Source organism: Pieris rapae, chromosome Z, assembly GCF_905147795.1.
Source record: "Pieris rapae chromosome Z, ilPieRapa1.1, whole genome shotgun sequence".
NCBI lineage: Eukaryota > Metazoa > Arthropoda > Insecta > Lepidoptera > Pieridae > Pieris > Pieris rapae.
Window position 1 is genome coordinate 5,401,603 of NC_059534.1, and position 25,304 is coordinate 5,426,906.

Here is a 25,304-nt window from a genome sequence, read left to right on the forward strand (position 1 = left end):
CGAAATACTTAACCAAATTGCACGACATAGACCGTGTAAATTATGCTGTGTCAAGAATTTACAAAGAAAACTTAGAATCCTCAATTATGTTCATTCGATCGTTTGTCTGATAAGTGGTTATTAAACATTGACGTTGTAAGACGTCAATGCGTGTTCCATTCAATGCGGTATGCGCCTAAAGTCGAAATTTATCGTGACTCGTTGAATGTTACATAAGAGAAAGCAACGAAAGGCCGGTTAACTAGTTACGTCTCGGTTAGCAGTGATTACGAGCGCGGTAAAAAGTGCTTTCTCGCGGCAACTCGGCCACGGGCACTGTGTCAAGAGCACCGATGAAAGTACAACGTTGCCGCACCGCACGCTATTCCGTTACATCATTTCCGTCTGGAGAAAGCATAGCATCAACATTGATCTTGTAAGCTCATTACTTCACTATCTAGCCATCTATTAAAGCCCATGAGGTCATTAAATACAAATGTATAGAAAGATGTGTGTACGCGGATCAATATACGTATATTCTTAATTTCCGTAAACACACTTTTAAAAGCTGAAAAGATTCATGTTCGTAGTGCCGTCCTAATTCTCAGAATGAGTCGTAAACAAGCATAGTCATTTAGCACAAATTAAAATTGCTAGCTGCAAAGTGGAGGCCGTCTGTGGGAGCGAGAAGATGAAACACGCGGCGCGGCAACGTCGCAAGTCCACGTGACCGGTTACGGGTCTTGCGTAAGCGTACGGCGACCACGGAGCGCGAGCTAGCTTCTGCGTTGGCTTTTTCTGATTGATTGAACTCCTGTACAAATACGCATAATTGATCGCTGGATACGGGATCATTTGTATTCATGAACGACGTTCATGAATAGGTTAGATTCTTTTGGAATATAAATATTTTTTACAGCACCGGAAACTACTGCATGTATGGATGTCGACTAGGAAATGATTATCAAGTAAAAACAGTGACGAATTAAACGGGAGGCGTTCACAAAATACTATTTTAGTCGTTGACCTACTCAGTGATAAGTAATGTAATTAGGAACGTTATTATAGATCGAATAGCATTTGGCGGCATGCTTGTCGTGGGAACTTGACCCAGTTGAGGCGCGTCGCGGGCGGCAGAGTATCGATTGCCAACGGCACCGCACCACTATGCGTCACACGCTCTCCTATTAACAAAATCATATCCCCTATCTTATGATAATAAACACAAAAATACTTCGCATAGCTAAAAAAATCGCAAATACAGTCGCAAAATTCGCTAGCATTTGGTGTACACCGGACGGGTTGAAAGGATTCGGGAAAGGACACTTATACTTATCTGAAATTCACCTTTAAATACTTAAAGAACACGGTGTTTCTCGCCCAATCCACTTGGGAGAACAGATTTTGATCCAGGACTTTGCACATCAGCTCGAAGAGATCCACTTCACATTGGTTGTAGGTTTGGCTCTGTAGGAGGCCAAACAGAGAGTTTTGCCATTCTCTGTCGTCGATAGTCTGGACGAATTCTCGTATCATGGGTGACACTCGAAGCGTCTCGGTGCTGGTGGCCTCTGCAGTGCTGGACGGTGTGGCAGCAGCTGTGGCTTGGTTGTCGAATGCAAAGGCATCCGGTGAGGCTGAGTGTGGAGAATGAGCGTCCCACTTGTCGTGGGCTGGAGGGGGCGGAGCCTGTGGCACCTGTGGCTGTGCCGCTAGAAGTGCCGGTCCTGGCGACGACTCAGGAGAAGACGTCAGCGAGGAAACTTGTGGGATCTGTATCTCCTGCTTAACAGGCACCGAGGTGTACGGTGAACTGAATCCAAGAACCAACCCGCCATCTCCGAGGGAGCCACGAAGGGTTTGTACTGCAATCTGTCTTTGCCTCATCATTTGTAGTTTACGGGCACGGTCACGTTTGTACATGGGTCCGAACTTATTGCGGCCACCGCGCATACGATCTGCTCGCACAGCTGGAAAATTAAAAAAAAATATTAAAATATAATAGCAGGAAAACTGTGACCTTACATTTTCGAATTGGATAATGATGGTGACCGTGTATTTACGTATTTCTTATGTAAACGTAAAAGTAGGGTTTACGAGTACGTTGATAAAATTAGGATAAAACTCAATCTCACATAGTAGTTGGAGCCGAGACGATATTTTAATATGAGAAAAACTAAAACTAGTATTTTGTATACTATCATATAAAATTAGTCTAAGACGGTTTCATTTCTTATCAGCGTCGCAAAGATAAGACTTTATTTCGAGAGCTCACTGTAACTACACTACATTCTTCCTATTTTGTTACAATAATTTAAAAGAAAACTTCTTGCCGCAACTGAATATATTTCTGGATATGTTCACTTCATGATAAAACTAAAACTCTGCGATTGATCAAAACAATCTTGAATATATTAATACTAGAGTCTCTAGTATAATATTTATACTAGAGTCGTGGTAATCGACTATCGATCCCAAAGCGTAGTATCGTAGCCTATGAATCGATAAAACTTGATTAACATTCTTGAAATTTAGGACAGCGTCCCCATAATGTACACAGACTACTGTACTTTATTATATTGGCAAAATTCCAAAGTATCAAGCGGCTACTTCACACGATATCAGCAATTTATGCTCGTTCCGATTCTTTGAGAGGTAGAGTCTAAAAGGGTGCCTCTAGAATGAGAACAAATATATTCTCATAATTTACATATACACATATGTTTGAAATTAATACGCGACTCGACGTGTATACCGGATACGCAGCCCGCGGGAAGCAGAGGGAACCAGGAGCTCGAACGAGACATGACGTTGTTAACACATTTCTCACCCAACGTGAAATTGCCAAACAATACGAAAGTATAGTAAAACATGGACTGAAGCATCTAGTTGAGCCTACCAGCCTTGAGAGGCAATGCTTTAAAATAATCTTGACACTTCTTATTTCCCAATCATAAATGAGTCAAGTACATTACAAAAAGCTCGCCACGACGATAAGGAAGGCGCAACAGACAAGTTATCGGGTCTGTTACAAACTGTAAATAAATAAGTCTGAACCTGGAACGGAAGGGGGCTTTCAGTGGCTTGCCGACTCGCCCAACCCACGAGTTAAAAATAACAACCAGTTTTTATTGTAACGAACGTGCCTGTGCGCGAAAAGGACAAACTTATAGGGCACGTCAAAGAATCCAAGTGAGATGCCAAGCGTAACGGATTTGAGCGTTGTTGTGTGCAATTCCACAAGTTTCGTATTGCAGTCTGTTTCACCAAAGAATTTATGTACTTACCACCGCACCGCAGAACGGGTAAGAATATTTTAAACTTTTGCTATTCTGGCATCTAAAGGTTATATTACAATTCCAAGAAGCGTATCTATTCCAGCAATCCTGTTCGACTGTTATACATTTTTTTAAATATAAATAAATTCCTTCGCAACGACTTACAGGAACTAAATGTAGCTGTTACATTGATTGTCCACACATTTGTCAAAACGGGTTTACAGGGTCGTCCCTTGACACAATTTGAACTGGTTTTAGTTCTTTTCTTTCTCTTATCAGAATGTAAATTACATCCTTGGACATAACTTACGATACTTTTCTATTGCGGAATCAACGTTCTTTTAAAATTTTACACAGCCATGAATTAGCATGCGATAGGCCAATTACTCTTACAAGATTCCAGTTAGGTTTATATCCATCGCATTTTTTAATGTCACCATTGAATTTAAATTATATGAGAAAAACTATACGACTCAAAATATATAACATACATCGCCGTACCAATTAAATTATTTTTACCATAATGTAACGAATCCGATCATAAAAATATTGCTTCGTAATATTGGCAAATGTTACCTTTCGTGACTACGCTGCGTTCCTTTGTATGCCTTATAACTGCTTAAACTAGTTATTTGTTGTAAACAATTTCGAGGGCTTTAAATAACTAGTATTATGCCTTATAAATTCAGTACGTTATCATTTAACTTTAATTTCTTCAACGACGTTTTCACGAGTTTTTATGAAGCTATTCTTTTAGCCGGATATTATGTGAAGCACAACTAATTTACTTTATCATGACTAATACCAGCACATTTGCGGTTTCCATTCACTGCCTATATTATATATGCGAGTGTTTTAGTTATTTACTTTAAAAACTTGACTAATAAACCAAACACACACAAATTTATGTATAATTACTTGATGTTTCTTATATAAAGTATTAAGTACTTTATAATAAATAAAATAAAGTCATTTTACATATACCTTTGCACGATCTAGGTCCGATACTTTAGTTGAGTCGATAAGTTGTTTGCGTTTGGACATTAGCGATGACATAGAGAACATTTTCTATGAAATAGTGCATCAAATAATATATCTGTATTATAATGAGCAAACGATAGTAGCTGATAATATTGGAAACGAGGTCAGGCACTTATAACACAATATAAGTAGATCAAGGTCAAGGTCAGTTTTACAAATTAAAAGCACAACTGTGTGACAAAGAAACAGTGCGAAAATAGCAAACGAATATACATATTCACCTTGCGTTCTAAAGCTATTTGCGGCTAAGATATGGCCTAGTTGCTGAAGATGGGTCAAGGTCGACCCTAGCGACACGCACACAGCAGATTAATCCGCAGCGGCCTCAAACGGCGCAAGCCACAATCAGTAAATGACAAGATTGAATCAGTGATTACTGAGATATGACCTTGGAATATTCATCAGGGTCGCCAAATGAAGTAATCGTGTCAACGAGATAAAAAATTGTATGTTCCGAAAGGACGGGAAGAGGTGGGGAACGCTCCTTGTGCCGACGAGTTGGTGAAACTTGGTCAAGGCTGGCGGCGCCCCCCGCTCATCGCCTCGTTACGTACGACCAACTCCGAATATTGCCGAATACCTACGAACACTCGTACGTACTTTATCGCGCTTTGTAGATAGCATGGCTGTGATCGTTACACAAGAAAACGAGATAAATCAACGTCCATGTTGAGGTACCCAACTATGTCAAGATCTCTACTGTACTGATTACAAAACCATTAAAACACTTTTGGTTTTCAAGTTATAAAGCGCCCACAAATCAATCGCTAACTAACATATAATGTCCATCATTGAATTTCTGACATGATTGTTACGTTGCGTTCTGTTTATAACCTATGCTTTTATATACTTATTTTTTTTATTTAATTTTCAACCAGTTCCATACAATTGCCGTAATAAAGTAATGCCTAAAAAATAGAAAGGCCCGGTTTACGAGGCCGCTCTGTCGAAACGCTTAATTCAGGTCAAGGCAGCGCGCCGAAATAGTCGGCTGGCGCGCGCGTTTTTATTGTCATCTAACATCTGTCACGGGCCACGAACGCCTGAACCCTGTCCAAATTCTCAAAGGTGTGGATATGGCCATCATCTAATTTTAAAGATAATAGGTAAAAGGGTATTAAGCTTATGTCAATCAGATCCTAATTAGAATTAAAATACATAAGACGCCTTTGGCAAAAAATGCATTATAATTATTTACGTATGGTGTAATAAAATTGCGTAATTAAATATAGAGAACTATACAACCAAACACTGAATAGAACATCAGCCTGAATACTGATTACGTTTTAACTGTCGCTGTGTGAAACAAGCGTAGCGCGGCGACGCCTCTGATTACGTAAGGTGATGTGAACTGTGAACACCAATTTGTGGACAAACGTTTAAGAATCAGCAACGTTCATTTGACAATATTCTAATGCTGCGTTTTCATATAAAACGAATGCATGATTTAAAAGTTTCATCCTCCTTACGTTTGCAATATTGAGATCTATTAGGAATGGTTGGAATAAATTGGACATAGAAAACTGCACGCATAGTTTTTAAGCTGTAACGTGATACGTGTTCAGGTCACATTTGGGTAGTCCATTGCGACAGGTCGAGCGAGGCGTCTTGTGAAATGACGCTTGCGCAGTCACCCCACTGAACGGTCGATTGTGTCGAAATACACGGCACAGTCGCTTGAGTATGCTCCACTCGAAGCTACTACTTAAAAAATTGCTTGATAACCGCTGGATATGATGACTGGTGACGATGAACGTAAGACAATTGGAGAGGCAGGTTAGATATCTGAGTGGCTTGGAATTATATCACAAAGCGACAAACGTATTGAAAGTTGCCTTTTTAATACTGTAAAAGTCTTTACACTATTAAGAAATACTAAAAAACCAAAGTAAATGTCTAAACAAACTTAAATAACAGTAAAATAGTTTATGCATTACACAAGGCTTGCTTGGTTGCAGGTCGGGCGGTGCGAACCTCTCGCAACAGCCGCTATTCGGGTCACCAACCGATTTGTGAGAATTGTGCCATCTCACATAAGCTTCAGTATTACTACACACCTACTCCAACATTTGATGGCTATATTAAAAATACAAGTCCCTAAAATTTGCGTAGTATTCATGATGGATGCTCCATCATGAATACTCCGATGCCTGTCAAGACTCAATCAAGAATGTGGACATAATAATATAAACATGGTATAATATGAAAAATTATTCTGAATAAATGACTTAAACCGCAAGGGAAACTGCTTATATATGCATATATGCGGGTGAAGTGAATGAACAAGAGATATTAACAATTCAATACCATTTATACATGTATTTTTAGCCAAATTAATACAATAGGCTTTCTTTTGTTTATCCGTCAAAATTGGGAAACCCAAACAGTATTTTGGACATATAATTAAGCAAATATTATGAATACACATTTCAATGGAAGTAATAGATGTTGCAAAAATCCCAGCATCTGGCGAAACGCGCAATGGCGAGTGGCTCACGCACACATTTACAATCATCTGTTGCGTATATACATGAACGCACCACAACAGGCAGCGCGCGCGCCGCATCGCGGCCCCGCTTGCAAGTAGGTCAGGGCGCTATGCCGCCGCGCGTGTTTTAAATTTAGAATGATCTGCGCTTCAAACTCCGCCCCATTTGATCACCGAACTAGTGAATACTTAACAATAATTATGCTTCAAGTAAAATTTATAACTCAATCTCCGAAAACAATAAAAACTAATTATATTTTAAAGATAATCGAGTGATGACTGATATAGGGTAAAAATTTAACTCTACGCCGTTTAGAAAACAATTATGTGAAAATATGTAAAAAATCTAAATGCTAATAAAATTATGCATAGAAAATTTATCACACATTTATACACAGTAATTTTAGTGATATCAAAAACTAACAATACATATTAAAATATGATAAAGCAGACTAAATGGAAGTAAAGCAACTGAATTTTATTGATAAGTGTCAAAAGCGTTAATTAATTGACTATAGTCTGATTAAAGCGTGTTGTAGTTGTGGAATAACGCCATCAAACTAACTCCCGGTTGCTGCTGAAAAATAAGGTATTCAGATAGAAAATAACACAATAGAAAACTGGATAGAAAAGATTATCAGAATCAATAATACAGCTTCCCAAGGTATGTGAAGACAATCTAACCGGAGCGGTGACCTATTTTTATTTTCAGAACGTAATAATAAATATCGACGATTCTTTGTTTCATGTTATTCTGAGTAGGTTCAATAATGTTATAAAAATGTGTCAGATCATAAATTGATTATCTCAGTGAATATAGAACAACCTAAGAAGTTTTTCAATCCAAAGACATTAGGTAACGCTTTGGCGTACCGCGTACAATTATTGCCTAATTGTTTTGAGCAATGGAGTTAAGCAAATCAGAAAGTCGAGTTAACTTTGAACTAATCCATTTTCAGCAAGTTCTCATAAGAATTTTATTTTATAGATAGATAAATAATGTATTGGAATTTTTTTAATATTTCTCGGGTTTTTAGATTATATCTATTCCATGATAAGATACCTATAAGATAACGATGAAAACTAGGCGAAGGTCGCAGGTTCTCTGAAGTATTAACACAGTCACCACCCCATCCAATGGAACTAAACCAAGTTATAAATACAATAAAAAAGTTTAAAAAATTCTAAAATCTAAACTTACCTTCTAGTTTCATTCCAACATCCAGACATTTCTGGAAACGGCAGAAGGGACACCTTTTCCTCTGGGTTTTATCAATATGACATGCACGTTCTGCTACACATGTGTAAACCTTCTTATTCTGTACGGTCCTCTTAAAGAAACCCTTACAAGATTCACAAGTAAGTAGACCGTAATGATATCCACTAACTTTGTCACCACAAACAGGACAAAGTTCTTCTATCACATCTTTTGTGTCAGTTTGATCACACACAGTCCCAGCTGCGGGTAAGTACGCTCCAGAATCTCCACCAGCACCTGTTGGAAACAGATAGGAAGCGTCCAAGTTAGCGTACGCGAAGGGTTGGTTATCTGATGTGCATTGGTATGCAGCCCCTTGGGGCACGTATTGCTGTGAGGCTGATGGTCCACTGCCAGACCCAGAACCTTCTGGACCGGGACTTAGATCAAAAGGGGACATGTTGAGGGACATGAGGCCTGTCTGCTGGTCCATCGTCATGCTCGGCCGCAGTTAGCGGCAACTTATTATAAATCCCTACGACGGCGTTCAACCGAAACAACGTTCACACAGTCACTGAGTTCACTGGCGGTCTGACCGCAACACTATCTGCCGCTGGCGGGCTGCACCTGTTCAAGCACTATGTTAAGAGACACATAAATCCAGCACATTTTGTTCAATAAGAATTTAAGTTTAGAACAGAGAAGGCGCCGAGCGCCGAACTCAAGTAAACTATCGCAACGAAAACTGTTGTTGGAGTTTGTTGACGGCGCGCGTCGTTACGATCGCGACAAGTATTATAACCGCAGTGGTACACGTGCCTATCAAGAGAGGTCCCGCGATCGACTGGCGGCCGGCCGGCGACAACGGCGCGCGTGCCGGCGCCTCCCGCATGCGCGCCCCGCTAACCCGCCCGCCCGCTCGCACAATGGAAAACGATTAGGAGCCCATGTAATAAGTGAAAGTGAGTCGGTGACCCACTTTCCCGCGATCCAGGTCTATGTTAGTGCGCGTTCGCGCGGTTGCGCCACCGCGCGGGCGAAGAACGGCGCGGGGGGCGGCCCACTGACCCAGTTGCGCACAGTGCCGCAGCAGGGCAGGGTTGCCTCGAACAACGAGCTTATGTTTACGTTCGCATAGCATTGGCTCTTGTCTAAAGAGCATTTGCTGTACGTAACAAATCTAATCGTTACAGTACTCTACAAACAAATTCACTATCTTATTCTCAGCAAACGGTGTCAATGTATATTGATTCTATAAGAAAAATATGGTTGCATCGATAGCGACATCATACATAAATAAAAACACGCTAAAAAATTAATGAAAATTGCGCAAATTATTGATATTGACCCTAGGTTCAATTCCTTTCTAGTCCTTGTACGTCACAAATCAAATACCTAAAACTATATTTAATAAACACATTTATGGTAGAGTTCGCATGAGTCAAACCAAATCATAAAAACTTTATTAATTATAACACTTAATAACTGAAAATCTAAGATCAATATAATATAATTTTCTCAAAACATAAAATATCTAAATTGAAACGGTTATTTTTTTTATTAAATATTATATAATTATAATTATAATTTTAATTTACAATACAGTTAAGAAACTATTAGAAACATTCAATATTACAGCAGAGTAAATTAAAGATCTTGACCTGGATTCAGTCAAAATCAGTCAACGGGTCACGAACGACAGACTGCCTTTGACAGCCTTGTGTCTCGGTGTGTAACGCGAGACGTGTCCTAATGTACTAAACATTCAACGCATAAGTCAATATGTGACCAGCATAGAAATGACCAATACGATTTTACAACTGAAAAGATTCCCGAAGTCGATAAAAAAGCTTAAGCTTCAATAAGAAGCATAAAACGTGCACGCATGTTTAGAAGACATCGCGGCAAAAAGCCAAGAAGTGGGTTCGATTAAGGCTCATTCAATTTGCTTATCTAACGAGTCAATTATTGAAAACACACGTAAAATCACGTACGCTTCAGTCGCAACTAAAACAACTCAGTTGCGTTCGTATTCTCAAGCCACAGGAAAGCACATATTGCGTACAATACGTAATGAGTCAATAAGTTTCGATTTCATAATCAAGACCTGAATACCGGATGAAAAAGCGACAGTTGCTGTGGGTACAAAGTGTGTCGTTTTCGCTATCGTGCAGACGTCGCGACCTCCTACGAAAGTAAGAGTGGTCGACTCACGCGCATTTGCTTTCTTCGCATGCGCAACTGACGTCATGCTTTCTCTGTCGGTGACGTCCACTGATGTAACTATCGTAATCCGCAACGATGTAATAGACGCGCCGTCATCGATTATATTATCGGTTCATGATTATATATAATGTTTAATATACATACATATCAGTATATTGCGGCTTCCATCGTAATTATTTATTAGCTCACTGTTTACAGTCTTAATGAGCTATATCTATACTTATTATCAAAGTCAAATTAGCTATACTTAACTTATATATATGACATATGTAATTATGTACCTATATATATATATATATATATAATTCAGTATAATTATAATATAATTCAGGAATCGTAAAATGTAACAAAATGACTACAAAATGTTTCTATTAAATTTCTTAAGAAAATAATCCCCGTTGTCTTAGGTATATAATCTAAAATTTTCTTTTCAATTTCTTATTCTGTTATACTAATTCTTTACCGGTAAACGTACCTATTTGTACGTAAGCAATGAATAATTTTATTCAATTTATCTTTTGTTACTAACGACACGTTCCCACTGGAACAATCAAGGCATAGAGCCATTCAACTTCATTTACTTATATTGAAATTTATCACTTAATATGATTATTCCAATTAGCATATCTCTACTTTTCCACGTGATTATGACGGAGCTTTTCAGTGTCTTTAAATTCATTAATAAATCATGAGTTCCTGGCATAGATAGCTTATATGCGAGGCCACCTATTGCACTGTTGTAAATGAAACACAGAGAATCGATATAATAAATAAGTATTTCACGTGAGACCGCATAAGCTGGGTTGGTATGTGCGTGAGTGGTAAGGATGATAAATATTTAAGTCAAGAGCAACGGGTCAGTGGGTCAACTAATTTTCCTTAGTTCAACCTTAGCAAAATAAGTAGGTTACCTTCTTTATTTATAGTACAGGGGGCAAACAGACAAAGCTCACCTGATGATACCGCCGCTCATGGACACTTAGACTGCCAGACTCGCAAGAGCGTTGCCAGCCTTTTAGGAATTGATACGAAGGTAAGATTCTTCATTCTTGAAGAACGCTAAATCGAATTGGTACTAGGTAGGTACGTCGAGGTGATACAATTAACTATAATTAAATCAAATTATTAGTTTATTTACGAAAGGAATAAATGTTAATAAAATAAAATAGGAACAACTAAGAATGATATCAAACGCCTTTTATATATATGAAAAAAAATATATTTAGTCAGTCATTAATCGTATTTTATAAGACGCAATATTAATTCCCCTTTTCTTAAACGTACTAAAGTATTTTCAAAATACCTCGTACTTAATCCGCATTGTAAATTTAAACTAAGAATTGCTAGTAAAATATAAAGAATTGAAAGTATTATAATATATATATTTTCATAGGAAACCTATTTCCTACAAGTTTTCTGTATTGTCTACAACTGTACGTACCTACTGAAAATATTAGTACTAATGCATCTATATCAAAAATCTAATAGCTATCGAAGTAGATATCTACCAAAGCTTTTGTTTGCATAGTACCGTGGTTGCGCTTTAAACGGAAACGGGAATTGTGTGGAATGCCCGCCCAAGACGTCAAAACCATCGTATGTATTAAAATTAAAGTTCACGTTAAGCTCCCAACTCACATGCGTAATATAATGTCATTTCTACACTGACGATCTCCTTGGAGGATTTATAAGACAAATAAAAATAAATGTACTAAAAATGAAGAAACGATGACAGGCGAGCATGAATCCAATCAGTCACCATCCAAGCTCACCTACTTTAGCGAACAAAGGCGTTGGGTATAATGTGCTCCAGAATTGGAGATGCTTGGAATAACAAAGTAGTTGTTGCCCAACTCAATAGTTGCAAAGAAACTGACCCGATTCCAAGATACGACGATTTCACTTGTCCTCAAAATATGTTTCATAATATTAATCATGTACCGAGTGAAACAAAGAATACGGGCCTTAAGACATCCCCCTTTAAGGAAATAAAAACCTTATATTTATATAAGTAAACTCAGCTACTAAAAGTACAATTAACAAAAACAATTATTATTAGTAAAAAATAATCACAATGTATTGTTGTATACCCCCTTGCCTTGAAGGCCTCCTCAAAATCAAATCATATCATTTATTCATATAGATAACTGCAATGTACACTTATGAACTTTAGAACAAAATTAATGATTCTCAATTTACTGCCAGTTCTCGAATGACCAGTATTCTCCTATAGAGGCATTATCCCCCTTTTAAAAAACTAAATCTCTTTTAAAGTGCCCTTACGTCCTGACAATATGTTTTTACGCTTCCGAAAGGGACTAGTATTTCACCATATTAATAATAAAACTGACTATTTGCACTACTTTATCAAATTAATTAAAGATTACTTTACTAATGTGCAACAAGACTGCTGTCTAAAAGATCCATCTTAAATACTAAATTACCATTTTTATTATTTCATTATGTGCGAAAAGAAACGATCCCTGAAGAAAGAAATGTATTGTTCATAAAAGCAATTATTTAAAACAAAACGAAAGCCTACTTTAGGTAGCTGTAAATGTAATGCGTAAAAGCAAAAGCATTTCCTTGACATTTTACCTCTTCATCAAAACTTTTCAGAAGCCAAATAAAGTACTTATTTTACAAATTGAATGCCAACAAACGTGTTAAATAAAATTTCCAAAGAGTCTTTTGTTATTTAAAAGTAACTGAAGGTAGCCTCTAGAAGGCAAAAGGGGTGACAACGTGACCAGAATTGAACAATTAGTCATTCTTTCAGTGAAACGCAAATAGATTATATTTATATATATAATAATTTAATTTAGCTTATTTGATATCATTTATACATAACAAGTTAACAGACTATAGTCTGCAAATAAAGATAAAAAGGGCTATATACGAAAACATCTGCTATGCCCTACGGAGATCAGACGAATTCCAAATTAAATAAACATATACTCTATACGACAAATTAATATTCATAGATAAGAGAGCACTTCTTATGCATAAAGCTCGGACTGTCAAATGCCGATTATACCGTGATCAAGGCAAATTAAGGTAATTTTATTCATAAATAAATTATTCGTTTTTTATTTTAGTATAGTCTGTGTAAAGTCTTACTGCGTAGGTTCATGTTGACATATGATAACTAACGTAGAATTTTAATTGGATTGATGGTTTGAGTAACGCATTAATTTAAATAATTTCCAAATCGTAATAGCGCTCTTTGAAAATAAGTCAAAAATATAATTTTTCACAAATTTATTAAAGAGTATTGATTAAAATCTATTTTTTTTTTATGATTTATAAAAAATAAGTCTGCTATATGATAAATTAAACAACGATACCGGTCTAAATAGAAAATTCAAGACGATAAACGATATATGTATTTAATACGTTTTTTTCCTTTACTAATCAACAAGTACAGCAATAAAATATAGTGATTGTCATTAACTATTAGACAGCCGAAAATTGCAACAAATATTTTATTACGTAGACAATAACGATATAGCCAATAGACATTCCGAAACTAATATTCAAATAGACAATTTGGAGAATATCAACAGATGTTGGAATGAAAATATTCCATTATTAAGTTTTTACCAAATAAAGAAAACTAGCAATGAAAATTGCACCAAAATGACCATTTTAGTCATAGTTGAAAATCGCATGCCACTATGGCTGACATTTCGGTATCATAATATTATACTATGAAGAAATACACTGGTTATACTTGGTGACTGAACTGTTCAATTACCGTTCGGAAATAGGTAACACCGATCACAAGGAGTGACTGACAATACTGTTAGCGCGCGTGATATTGCTTCTTAAATAAAAGACTTTTTCAGACTCTCGTGTGTAACGAATGGTCAATCTTCTCATATGGCGGAAAACGATGAATATACAAGTCTACTAATAGTGTTCTGTCTAAGTCAAAGGTACATCAAAGACTAAGAATAAATACACCCCTAAGAGCTCCCTTTAAACACCTGTATTTAAATCAAACATTAAGTTTTCTTTTACAACAGAAGAGTACTGATGCTACGCATTATAATTACTTGCTCGTATGGCGAAGGACCATCATTAGAAGTTCAGACAAAAATTGACGACGTGTGTCAGACAAAGAAGGCAGATCCTTGTCTAAAACTAAAAAATGCTAAAGAAACATGCAGCCAAGCATAATAAACATTTGCAGAGTAACTTGATTTTATTGACCATCTAATGTATATTTATATTTAAAAGAAACAACCTCTGGCATTCCATATCACTGCGCTTTTTAAGTCACTTTCTTTCGCCTCTTTACGATACAACTAAAGGGTCTTCAATGAAAGTTCGGCAAGACACTCCCTAGTACCCGTGTCTGTGGGCGGCGGTTATCACTTAATTCAAAGTATGCCTCCTGTCCCATAAAAAAATAATAAGTATTGCGGGCAAGTAGGTAATCAGCCTTCTGAGCTCACAAAGATAGAGTAATTTGTATTTTATCAGTTCTCAACAAAGGCTTGTTCGGAAAGTAGGTCGTAGCACAAGCAATCTTTACACACACTGAATATCTGAATAAATAAAATACATGGATTCTCTTTATGCCACGTTTTAAACCACATGTACCCAATAAATGTTTAGCAAGATGCGAGATAAGTTTTATGTATGACTTGTACATATTAGAATAATTTTAACCTATTATTACCCGCCTAGTACGATTTTAAATACCGTCTCAGTCACAGTAATGAAAAAACACAGGCTTTTTCGTTTAAGACGACAGTTGGCTGATTCGTTTAATGCCGGCACCCAAGTGTCGCGAGGCGCCTATTAAGGCTCTCGACACGAGCCAGCAACACTCTCGATTTATTTAGTTGCTCGCTACATCTACAAGATTACGTCATTGGACTGCATTAGCTACTTTATGTGCCTACTGTTATTATACTTGTGTTTAAAACACAAATGTAAATAAAAAAATATCATATCTTCTTATAGAGCCATCTCTTGCGTTGGCGATTTTACTTAATTTCGGATGCCGCGTTCTAAACAATAATAATAATAATGCCTTATATGATCAGATGAAGGAGCTCGTATTTTTTGGTTTGGTGTTACGTAACACGTATCCGAATACTTAAATTTCTTTTTCTTAACTGTCATAAGGATTTTTTTGTTCTTCTGTTCAGCACGGTCGTATTACACATCATACCGTTATAGAAATAATTTAATTTACTTTAAGCCTTTTTCTTTCTCAGGTGTCCTCTCAAATTCGCAGCTAATATGATTTTTAACCTCTAGACGTATATTTATTTCTTGTCATTTCTGATTCTTTCTCATTTTAATTCCAACTTATTGGTCCCATTTCATATAATTTCATAAAAGGCGCATTTGTGAACGCATTACTCAAGCAAGGCTGGAGTAACGCGTTCACAAAGCGTTATTCCAGCCATGATAAAAAATACCCACGTTCATATTATTGACAAATTGAGCGAGTAGGAGTGTGGGTGATTCTCTCGTCTCGCGTCCTTTATCTCGCGCCCAACCAGCACTAAATGGAACGATAGCGAGGCGAGGTAAGACGAAGGGACACCAGAGCCCTGACCTCACGTTCGATCGTGTAGCCTCGTGGAGTATGTGTGGGTCTTAATCGGAATATAAAGTGATATATGTTAAAGGTAAAATCTTTTTGATATATCTCTCTTATTTGTAACAGATCGCTGATTCGCAATCGAAAGCTGTAGGTTGGACAAAAGAGTTTAGTTTCTAAATAGTACTTTCTTTTGCGAGGCGAGGTTGCTTACTTAGTGTTAAATTGTATGTATTTATATTTTGTAAGTACAATTTTTTCAGTTGAAAAGAGTTATCACATTATGTAACAACTACATGTTCGAAAAATTCCAATAAAATATGCGTTTCTCTTCCTTCTATGTTCTGTATGACTCTCCGATTAAATTAATATAGTCTTTTAAATATATGCAATATCGACCTCTGCGGAAACCATGCTTATCATCTCACAATATAAGAGTAGACAAGAAAGAGCACAGAAGTAAATGATACTATGAATGTTTTTATTGATGTCCACATTCAAAGGAATAAATTGAAAACTAAGACAAATTAAAAAAAAACCTTTAAAGCTGACAGCATTTTACATGTACGTTGAGCGAGGAAAACACGAGCACTGCCTTACTCACTACCATGTATACTTCATTCTAAATCATAATAATGATGAAAAATGACAGAAAAAATGTATAAGAATATATATTAAATACGTGAACTGAGAATCAGTGAAAAAAACATACATTGGAATCAACAAATAGCATACGTCTACGACAAGCTCCGACAGCTTTTATCAAAAATAAAAACACTAAAAAAGCGAATTCCATTTAAAACCAAACTTGTATTTACAACGCACTTTGCGAGTAAATAATTAAACGCAGTCTAAGTAGCTTACAAGTAACCTCCAACTGCGAATCGTCAAAGATGTTGTCTCGAAATATATACTTGACTCATATAAAACTAAATGGAAAATTTTTAACACCGTAAATTACTGTTCATAATATTGAAGGTGAAGAAGTGGTTTTCAAATGTAATTAATTAATTATGATTATATTTTTCTGTTCAATAAATAATTAATACCGGCTCCCTTTGTAAATACCTAATCTCTTACACAAACACTAGTACAGAATTCAACTAAATATGGATTCATTAATTTAAACATATTTTTCGAGACATAACCAAATATTATTTCTAATTCGACACCTTCATTTGTAATGGAATAACAATCCTTAAGGGTTAATCTATTTATTACGTTAAAGAAATATGTAGGAAATATTTTTGTCCATAATACAATATATTTATGACGTTTTAAATTTGTGTTCTTAAAATCAATATATTCATGAAAAAATTATTCATACAATACTCCAGTTTTGTAACCCAATTTTCGTTTATAACAAAGAGAATTTACAATATTTTTAACATATAAGATGTTATATAACATTGCTAAACAATTAATTACTGAGAATTTTGAACAATTTTATTGTCTACTATAAAGGGTAAAGAAAAAAAAATTAACAAAATATTTTCTAGTATGTTTTAATAAATGTTCAATTATATTTTAGATTGAGATTTCCTTGTTTCTGCGTTTTATTAATCTCTTAACCATGAATATATTTAAACTCTATCAAATGCGTCTAAAAAAATTAAATATTTCTGTCGAAATTTTCCACTCGCGGAAAAATCCCTGAAAATAGGCAACCTTACAAATGCTTTAAAATGTTTCAAAGTAAAATATGGACACAAATAAAAAAGTTTTCTTGTTTCTTTTCTTTTGACATTTAATTATGGTTTACCCTTGTTGTTTTATTGTGTACCTTCACAATAATAATTCTTATGTACTTAACTATAATACAAGCAAAGGCTATCGCCGTATTAAAATTTTATGAACGGCGAAATCACAAAGAGCTAATTTGCATTTAAAAAATCACAGCTGAATTATATCAACATTATCAAATTAAATTGACACCAAATATATAATGTACACAATTTATCGCTCGCCATCCGATTTAAACACCCTAAAACGAATAAAATTTTCGTCTTTGATTTACCAAGTTGTAAAAGGTGAGAAAATGCAAAGCCTTTTTCTAGTTTGCACTGTATTTTATTTAGAAACTATATAAAACATACCTATTCTACGATTAAGATCCAACATAATATTGGCATTAATAGTTCAACTGCTTTGTAGACCGATGTTTTTCGTCATGAGCGTACATTCTGGAAGGCCCCAAGGTCAACAAGTGGTTTACGGAACAAGTAACTACTGTCTCCGCGGACACTTTTCTCGTTTTACTTTTATTTGTCCTCGTTCAATGGCTCGTAAACTAGCCCTACCTATAAGTCGATCAAGGAAATCCTAAAAGGCTCGAAGTAGGTATACTTTGTTAAGCTTATTATTTGGAGAACTATAAAGATACCATCTATTTCAACGAGCCTTTATCTAAAATACAAGATTGCTAAATAGATAAAATTTCTAGTACTTACAAACCGAAACTGTAGAAAATGTGATATACATTTTCTACAGTTTTAAATTATTTTTGTTCAGTTATGTTTGACGGATTTATGTAAAACCGGCCCAAACCAGAGATTAAGTGCATTTGCATCGTTTTCAAGAGTAAACATTGCTTTAAATTAAATATTAATCTTTTATACAAAAATCTGACATGAGAACATTATATTTTATAAGACGTGAGAAAAGTGTTGGCCTAACGGCTTTAGAGTACGATTCTCATTCCTGACATCGTGGTGGTTTGATTCCCGGCTGTGCATTAATTGACTTTCCATGAGTGCATTTAACACTCGCTTGCCCTAAAGGCTGATATTCTATTAGCCATCTGTCATCTATTAATAAACAGATCCAGAAATTTGAGACCTATACCTGAAAGGTACCCCACCCCGCCTCTAGCGATTCAACTTCTTGGTGAAAATTATTTTTTAATTCGCAGCGCTAAGTGTGACTACCGTGTGCCAAATGCGTTCTTATGGGACTCATTATTCATCTTTGTCCTTAGAATTATTTTAAAAATCTACGTGTTAGTCAAGTTTTCTTTAAACGTTTTAATTAAACGCCAAGAAAAAATATAATTTAGAAACATCACGTTATGTTAACTTGTATCCATGACGGCATGACATAATTTGGCAATTAAGACAAAATCCTATTGATAAAACTGATAGTAGACTGAAATTTCTCTCATTAATATTAAAAATAAAAAACCTGACAAAACTTTCCTTCACTTATTTTTATCCTATCATTTATAAGAATTACGTCATTCAGAAAAGAGATATAGCGCGAACTATGACATCTAACGTCCGTACGTTACTTGGCGCCAAATTTACTTCCGAATCTGAGTCCTGTTAAATATGTTATGATTTTACGGTTAATTCTAACATCCGTACCTAGTTCCCCACAAATGTAATAAGAGTCAAATAAGCTTACGGGGAAAAATAACAATGCAACATATTATGTTTATTTCTTTGAAACCGCTTTACAACGCATTTTATAAACAAGTGAGAGGTGTTATATTAAGGGGAAGAAAGGTTAAAATTGCCAAGTAAAGTTGTAAAGAACAACGTGACTAATGAATGCTCGCGTAGTTGTATTCATTGTTCTAAAATTGTTGAAAATGCAAAAGTGTCAATTTTGAAAGAGACGCTTTACATAGAATGTTATTCGATGCATAACGATTAAGATTTTTATTATATAAAAATATTTTAACTCTAAACCAGCTTAAATAATACTATGTTTTATTTAGCTTAAAAAGATTTTTTTATATATTCACATTACATAGAAACAACCTTAAAAGGGCCTTAAAGTACGGAGTAGTAAGGAGAAGTGAAAAATCAAGAAGGCTGTTGCAACAAACGAATTGAGAGTTGAGACGCATATCACGAAAATCATCGAACGCATGCATTTACATAAATCCATCAGAAACGATACATAACTTTGTACTGGTACATTAAACATAATTAGGCGTCGACCCACTTTTTTATCAAACTCGAGGTGAGCTGCGAACGACGCGGGCGCACAGAGAATAACATCGCCGGTTTTGGTAACAACTAACAATACATTCGGTGTTTATCTTATACAACACGAATGTATCTTTTACGGTAACATCGTATGTAGCTTAGTCATTCTAATATGTCTTAAGTATAGAGGATTACTAAAGGTATGAGCAATATATCTTTTATATAATTTACACCAAAGAGATTCTGTCAACTGGTTAGCGAATGGTAATAACATTCTAAGCGTAAAGCTTCTGATTATTTTTGAAATTCAAACAGTTTTTGAAGTGGAGCAGCTCAAGAAATGTGTTGAAATTTTTACAGTTAAATAAATTCAACGAAAACGTATGAATAAAAACCGAGGATACGTTTATTGATGCCGAGGACCCCTGATATTCTAAGTGAAAATGCATTATGAAATATGAAAAAAAGTGTTTCACAATATAGCACTTACAGTCGTATTACACTTTACTAAGAGTGTTACTCAAGTAATTCGGTTAATATGTAACTACTGTTTACTATCCAAACCGAAAATAGAAAAGCTTTTTACTATTTGCATAGTTGAATCTATAGTTTACTAAACATTTAATTTTAAAGGTTTTGTTCTTTACAATCATTATAATTGAACTTGAGAGATATTTTTGTTTAAGACTCGTTTTATATGAATCAGTAATGTGTTACTTTGTAAGCGAAATAACATTTAAGATCAGTTGTGAGTAATGATTGTGAAACAAACAAATCAAATTTTTATTTAATTATTTATCTACCTATAATAATAATAAACAGGTTGCTCTTCAACCATATTTGGGTCTTGGCTGCTGATTGCATTACCTTTGATAATTTTTATAAACAAGGACAGCCTGTTGTGCCTGACACATGTCGTAGACTTGGATTTTAAGACATGCCGGTTTTCTCACGATGTTTGCCTTCATGGCATGTATACGTACATAGCAAGAAAAATCAGCCGCGATTCGAACGATCGTACGACAGCTCAAAATCAAAAATTAAAACTATTCTGTATTGTTTAAGATTAGTGCATAGTATAGTAGTGGCGAAGGGTGAAATTTTGGCAAAGGGAAGCCGGTCCAAAAAAATGTTGAACAGCACTCTATATGAATTAAAGCCATAATAACAAACAAAATCCACAGTATTTAACCAAATCTGCGATTAAATTACCTTACAGAATCAGTCACAGTTTAAATAACACAAATATAAAAATATAACAAACGAAATTATCACGCACCAGTGGTATAGGAACACATGTCACATACTAAAAATAATCTATTTTCAACCAAACGAAATGGAACGCGAAAATATGCCAAAATAAAAAGAATATGACTTGCGAAGGATTTCATTATAACGCTAATTCTTTTTAATTTTGTCGTGTTTTCTTTCTCCCGTGCCGTGGTTCAATAACAATAATTTCTTTGTCTCTTTCTAATAGAGGAGAGGAGAGAACTGCAAGCCGGTCGCGATCAGCCTTATCTTTCTTTAAATTTTACGTACAGTTAGCGAGCATTAGAAAGAGATGGTTTGACACGCTCTGTCTCTTTTCGCCTCATAGTAAAACGTTGGCCGAGATAAGCTGTAATTCGTCGAGTTACCTTTAATGTAATTTAGGTACGAAAAATTGACGCGCTGATTAATTTACGACTATAAAATGAAATGTGATACTTAGGGTATTGCTAAGAATTACTATTGCTATTGTAAATCGCGCAGGCATTTAATTAATAATACTTTGTTAATGAAATAGAATGTAAATACTTTTGTATGAATATGGAACTGATTTTTGAAAGGTAACCCGGTGGGAATCGGCTTGTATGGACCCTTCGCCACTGGTGCATACATAAACGGTATTTCTCACATACGTGTAAATAAGTGGAGCCTTGGCCCACTTACCACGATTTTAGCATCGTTACAAAATTATGTGGCACCCGCGTTATGTGCAACAATTTGTTCATCGCACATTTTAAATAGCCGAAAACTTGTATATATATAAAAAGTAAATTAAATTTTTAATTGATACTTAAATTGTTTCTATGATAAAATTCTGTCTTCGTGACGAATCAAATTAGTACTTGTATCATTCCCATCACAATAACATTTCGCTTTTGCCTAGATTGTATTTAATACAAAAGTACATACAAAGTGTACTAGACCAATATGATAATATCGAAATATATAATAAATTTGTAATATCTAATATATTTAATACACTACGGATAAATAATATATAAATTAATACAGTAGTTGCGTGCGGTGCGTATAGAAAGTGTCTAAATAATCATACTATATCCAAATGTGAGCCAAAGCGTCATTTGCTAACTTTGTTAATATGAATTGAAAAAATAGCAAAATATAAAGCTCAAAACTCGATGATGGCTGGGCCAATACGAGTATTTTTTGGAGGAAGGTTTTTATGAAATATAAAAAATACTTTTATTCCGAGGCGAACAGACACTTTGGCGTTGCAAAGCAACATTTTCCATCAAAAACATAATATTAAGGCGAAACGAAATTCGCCTTGCAGCTAGTTTCTAATAAAAACATAATATTAAGTATTTAATTGAACAACTAGTACCTCAATTGTCTTAATTTTACCATACCTTAATCTTATCGTTTTTCCGAGCTCCAGTTTCAGTGAATTTACATTTTAATCAAATTTAATTAAAAACTAGGTTAAATAATTGAATAAAGTATCGATCTAATTATTAATATTTAAAACAATCGCTTTTATTCGAAATAATGTTGCGACCTCTTTAAAAATATATTTCGGTAGGTATTCAGACGTAAATGATCTACGTCGCTTGGCCATTAAATGGCATCGCAATTCATGAAAACGTTGGATTCGATTAGTTTTTAGTTTCTTTTTGGTTTATTTTAAATTAAGGTTGGTGATTCTATATTTTTTTGTCCTACATACCTGGACCAAATCCAAGAGGAAGATTAGAACCGTTATACTCATAACTGACGATACGCGCATGGTAATGGATGAAGCGAGAGAGTATGTCAGGACAGCATTCGAGATCAGTCAGTAGAGACAGTCCTACCCCATCAGGAAAGTCTTAAAGGCGTGATAATACATATAAATCAAATAAATCTTATACGTAACAAAAAATATTTCATTATTTAAAAATAATTTTAGTATGACTACAGAATCCGAGCGAATTATTTTCAAAATCGTTTTGTTCATTAAAGTGTCATTATACACACCTAAGCAAAGGAGGTTTTATGATCGATTCCCGGGGAAAACTGAAAAAAGAAATGTAGAGAAGACAGCTCCATAGCTCGTAAGTACTCTCCTGACTGACACCAAACGTTGAGTGACGCAGTAATCAGTTTTATTGTTTAAATTTATACGACCTACATAGAGAATGCGAAAAGTACGTAATTATATACTTACAATTAGTGTTTTTACGATGAAACATATAATTTTAATATTAAAATAAATTAGCTCGGAATATATATCAACACAGATATTATAAGAACGAAAATAAAGTTTTGAATTAAGTGCTTAATTTAATTTTTTAAGCATTGTGTTACAATTAACGGCGAAATTATTTTCGATTAAAGAGAGTGGCGAAGAGTGTGAAACAAAGACGAAAGTTCGGCCAAAAGCCATTATGTTTTATTTCTGAATAAGCAAATAATAGTGATAAGCTAAAGAAATGGCACGTGTAATTCACATTTTACTATAGAATTTGAATCATGATATTCGATTCGAGATAATACGAGGAGAACTATTGAAAATTCATTATTGTCAGTTGCCATGGCGACGCATATAAACGAATTCTAGAGCCGTTTATTTACAAGTCTTCGGTAAACAAGGTACATGATAGATGTAATCTTAATGTACAGGGCAAGAGAAATGTCTTCATTATTTAATATTGTTTGTGTAAAAAATAATTTTTAAATAGAATACTTTCTAACTAAATTATTTGGTGATACGTGAATCAAATAAAATAAGATATTTTTTATTAATTTTTTTATGAAGCCTAGAACGAACACAAAAACAGAACTGACCAAATTCTACCCAGCATTTTTTTAAATTGTAACAAAAATCTCTATAATTAAAAATTTATGTTTATCGTTACTAATATGGCATGGGGCTAAAGAATTTCTGGGTCTCACTTAAAATGTCCACATCATTGTTAAGATGTAAAACGAACCGAATTTTCAGATAAAGACTTTGTTTTAAATTTAGTAGTTTATTTCTATAAGTTCACAATCCATTATTTGTAGTAAAATACTTTTGAAATAAGCGTCATATTTTCGGGCCTGCCGCGCAAGAGTTGTGTAAGATTGCAAGGTTAAATGATTAAGAAACGCGCTAACCTCAGAATAAAGTAGATAATCTAACGTGTACATTTAATTAACAAATATTCTTAGGCGAAAAACTTCTTTAAAATTCGTTTATTATCGACAGAACTTTACTTTCCGGTCACTTGCAATAATTTTTGTCACCGCAAAACCTTTCCCTTCTATGCCTCTTTTTAACAGCATCATCATCAATGGCTGTACAGCCGTGAAGGTCTTCTCATGAATATTTTGCCATCGCAATCTATTTCGTATTTCTTGCAGCCAACTTTGTACATCTATGTTTTGATGTACTTGCGAACTCCAGTTCCAATGATGATTTTGATGTATTTGAGCACTGGTGGTAGGTGTTTTTAAAAGTGTCATACATCAGGTCCTTAGTTATTCCGCCTCTACCGTTGATGCATGGGCGTTGATGATGCTATAGTTTAAGTATTTATTTTTCCAGCACACATAAGCGATAGCTCACAGCTGTTATTTTATTTTGGACAGCACCAGAGTAATACCGCCTATGGACCGTCAAACAGCCAGTAAGCGCGCAGGTACAATTGGTTCGGAATAAGTTCAATGGACAGTTGGCTCCGCATGAGAGTGCGAGGCAAAATGTAAAAAAAAACGCTCAGTTGTGAAACGACGGACCACGAGATAAAATATCTTAAAAACAATGAAAATAATGAATGTGAAGCAAGTGTTGAAACCAAATAAAACTATTTTTATCTGCATACTATTGTGATTCTCGTATCACGAGATACTGTTGCAAAATAAGAGCAGTGATAATGTTTTATCATTGTAAGACGTTTTCATGAAATAGCTCGAACCATCGAAGTAGGTTTACCGCTAGGGAAACCAAACACATTATAGGGACATATTCATAAAAAATACATCAGTCTTACTTAGTTTCAGCATGTCTCTTTTCATTATAGAGTAAACACAATTTGGCAGAATGAGTCGAAAGTATTTTAGACATTATATCTTTAACTTGATAGAATACATTGACACGTTTATTATTTTTTTAAGTACCAACAATGAATTGAATTGGATAAATCAATAGTGATCATGCCTGCAGACGTAATTTTTCTAAGCAAAACCCTTTTACTAACTATTAAAATATTTAGTAAAAGGGTTTTACATCAACAAATCAAACCACTCCCTTACACTTCTAAAATGTTCTGACAATGCCGTGCTTGGTGACGCTATTATTGTTTTCGTCGATTTTTAGTTGGATATAAGATTTAGATGGAATTTC

The 25,304-nt window shown here is 35.0% G+C and overlaps 1 protein-coding gene across 6 annotated transcripts in view; it reads right to left on the bottom strand.

Moving 5' to 3' along the window:
- The window catches only part of LOC110999067 (nuclear hormone receptor FTZ-F1), a 57,143-nt gene that overhangs the window by 9,106 nt on the left and 22,733 nt on the right, over window positions 1-25,304 (bottom strand). For 2 of the 6 annotated variants that reach the window (XM_022267975.2, XM_045634139.1), the window contains exons 2-3: window positions 7,988-8,281; window positions 1,327-1,949 (exon numbers count right to left, since the gene is read on the bottom strand). In XM_022267975.2, coding sequence (XP_022123667.1) covers window positions 1,327-1,949; window positions 7,988-8,281 — 917 coding nt within the window. Of the gene's footprint in view, window positions 1-1,326; window positions 1,950-7,987; window positions 8,852-25,304 lie in introns of those variants that run through there. The other 4 variants (XM_022267958.2, XM_022267965.2, XM_022267990.2 and 1 more) reach the window with 3 other exon arrangements.